This window comes from Suricata suricatta, chromosome 11 (genome assembly GCF_006229205.1).
Source record: "Suricata suricatta isolate VVHF042 chromosome 11, meerkat_22Aug2017_6uvM2_HiC, whole genome shotgun sequence".
Lineage (NCBI taxonomy): Eukaryota > Metazoa > Chordata > Mammalia > Carnivora > Herpestidae > Suricata > Suricata suricatta.
The window spans coordinates 51,598,613-51,601,660 of record NC_043710.1 but is presented as its reverse complement, the minus strand read 5'-3'; the positions used below and the strand labels follow the sequence as shown (position 1 = coordinate 51,601,660).

General features: G+C 38.0%; 1 protein-coding gene across 1 annotated transcript; it reads right to left on the bottom strand.

Moving 5' to 3' along the window:
* Positions 1 to 1,795: 1,795 nt before the first annotated feature.
* Positions 1,796 to 2,728, bottom strand: LOC115272559 (olfactory receptor 51G2-like). The gene has a single exon (XM_029915599.1). It carries the CDS (start codon positions 2,726 to 2,728, stop codon positions 1,796 to 1,798), a length of 933 nt encoding a protein of 310 aa, XP_029771459.1.
* Positions 2,729 to 3,048: the final 320 nt, after the last annotated feature.

Sequence of the window (3,048 nt, the reverse complement as noted above, 5' to 3'; positions counted from 1 at the left end):
TCGATAAGATTTATGTTTTTTCCTCTTTTAGCTTATGACTGTAACCTTTTTTGTTTACTCTGTTGCTTATATCTCAAATAATATAAGACCATATACCTAATTATTTTTTGTTCTGTCGATACATATTTTGTAGATCATGTGTATGTTGGATTTCTTGTTTGTATGAATACTCAGTAAAAGATGCATGTTTTGTCTTAATGAAAGGGATATTCAGATACTCTACAGTTAAAAATAAATAAATAAAACAAAAACAGAAAAAAAGAAAAAACTTGTTTCCCAGGTAATTTAAGGCATTGAGTTCCAAAAATAAAGTTTTGGAATGATATGAAATATGAAAATGACAAATGGAAAACGAAAAATAACAATGGCAGGAAACATTCATCGGCTTTCCAGAGTGCTTAAACAGTGTCTAATGATGGCAGCAGATTGTTTACAGGCACAGGCGAGGCGATAGTTAAATATCAAGGTCCTACTTTACCATACAACAATTTAGAAATACCACGAAATTCCTTTTTATGGATTTTTAAACATTTTAAAGTTTTAAAATGTTTTTTATTTACTTTTTAGAGAGAAAGAGACTGAAAGCAAGCAAGGGAGGGGCAGAGAGAGGGAGACCCAGAATCTGAAGCAGGCTCCAGGGTCTGAGCCGTCAGCACTGAGCTGGACATGGGGCTCAAACTCACAAACCACAAGATCATGACCTGAGCTGAAGTCAGATGCTTAACTGACTGAGCTTCCTGTGCACCCCTGTCAAGAAATCTCTATAAACATAATTTTACAGAAATTTGTTTGTTTGTTTGTGTTCCTTCAGTAGGTATAGGAAAGTCATAGAAATCAGCAAACCTTGAGAGAGAAGAATACATAAGACCCTATAGCCGCTAAGAACTTGATGTCCTGGCTCATGAACGATTTCCTTCCTGGTGGGACATGCTGCAAATGCAACCAACCAGCAGCACGGTAATTCCTCTTCCTCTCTTTTTGTCATTATTTTAATAACTCCTTGGAGGCAAAAATGATTGAAACTGAATCCTGTTCAAATAAAAGTACCTTTCCTCTATCAAATATTCTCAGCAGCACACTCCCCAAAAGCGACTGAAAGTCAATAGCCTACTTTTACATAAGCTTAGTTACATAATTTCACAAATCAGCAGAATTCTCATTAATAAATAAAAAATATGAGACAAAGAGTAGTATCTGCCATGCCAAAACACCAATTCATGTCAGGTTTTCAGTCTGCTATAATTTTTAGCTACTTTTCTAGGTGTTACATGTGTGCCTATAGGTATCAAAGAAGTTTGGGCCTGTGCATGGTAAAATAGATTAATACATGTGTAAAGTAATAGCTAAAGGTCTCTCGCAAGTGAAACTGACAAAATTAATTATAATTTCAAAGATGGATAGTAAAAAATCACAGAAAAGACATTTGTGGGAGATATCATTGGAAGATAAATTGCAAATGGAGTCAGGTGATAGCATGGCCTCTACTGGATGCCTTATGTTTTACATCTTAGATCTTCCAACTAATCCACTAATTTCCATTGATATTGGGGCTTCCTGGCAAAATAGATGATTGAGAAGTCACTCTTTACTTGTACAATTATTTATCATCTATCTTTGAGGGAAATGAAAGGTCATAATATATTGTTACTATCTTTAAAAACTTCTGGAAGAGTATGTATATGGGGACTGTGGACATATGAATGTTTCTCAGTGATATATATATTGTTTGCTCAAGTTAGAAGTTAATTTCATAAGAATTATTCTAGAAATACTAAGTGACCCTAAAGTACTTCAGCTATGATTTCAGTAGATTCCCTAGAATACGGGTACGTATCGCTTGGGTTTTAACACAGTATACAACAGGGTTGAGGACAGGAGGAATCAACAGATATATATAACCCATGATAATGTGCACCACAGGTGGAACATGTTTCCCAAAGCGATGGATAATGGATACCCCCAGCATAGGGACATAGACCAGCAGCACAGCACAGATGTGGGAGACACAAGTGTTAAGGGCCTTGAATCGTTCTTCCTGGGAGGCAATGCCCAGCACAGTAATCAGAATCTTCAAATAAGAGAGGAGAATGAGTACAGAGTCCATGCCAAAGGTGATGAGAATGATGATGAGGCCATAGATGCTATTTATTCGGTGGTCAGAGCAGGAGAGCTTGATGATATCTGGGTGCAGGCAGTATGAGTGGGAGAGCACATTAGCCTTACAAAACGTCAGTCGCTTGATGAGAAAGGGTCCTGGGAGGATGACAGCCACAGCCCGCAGCAGAAGCCCCACACCTATCTTGGCAATGGTGGAATTAGTCAAAATCATAGTGTACCTGAGTGGGTTGGAGATGGCCACATAGCGGTCAAAAGCCATGGTGAGGAGGATGCCTGACTCCATTAAGGAAAACACATGGATAAAGAACATCTGGATGAGGCAGGCATCAAAGTCTATTTCACGAACATTAAACCAGAAAAGCTTGAGAAGGGTGGGCAGAGTGGCAGCACAGAGTCCCAGGTCACTGGCAGCTAGCATGGAGAGAAAAAGGTACATGGGTGTATGAAGTGACTCTTCCACTTTTATAACCACTAAGATGGTGATGTTACCTATTAGGGCAATCAGGTAGAGGACACAAAACAAAATGGAAATCACTGGATGTGAGTCTTCCAGACCAGGGAATCCACTCAGAAGAAAAGGTCTATAGCTACTACCATTGAAGAAGACCATGATGTGCCATTTGGAGTACAGGAATCAACAAATCTTTCTAGATTAAGAGAATCTGGATTAGCACCCCATCACCATGATCCTTTTTTTGAAGTTTACATTCTGTGCTTGTGCTGTTGACAACACAAGTCCTCTTCACCATCTAATCAAAGCTGTAGTCAAAGAGAAACACCAAGTCACTAGTAAACTTTTGGACAAGAGGCCATAATAAGAAACTCATATGAGCTATTTAGTTTCCACTTGTAACACTATTTTAATTAAGACATGAAAAACCATCTGAAAACAGTCTCTAAATTTTTCTTCCATTTTTATTTCATATAAAG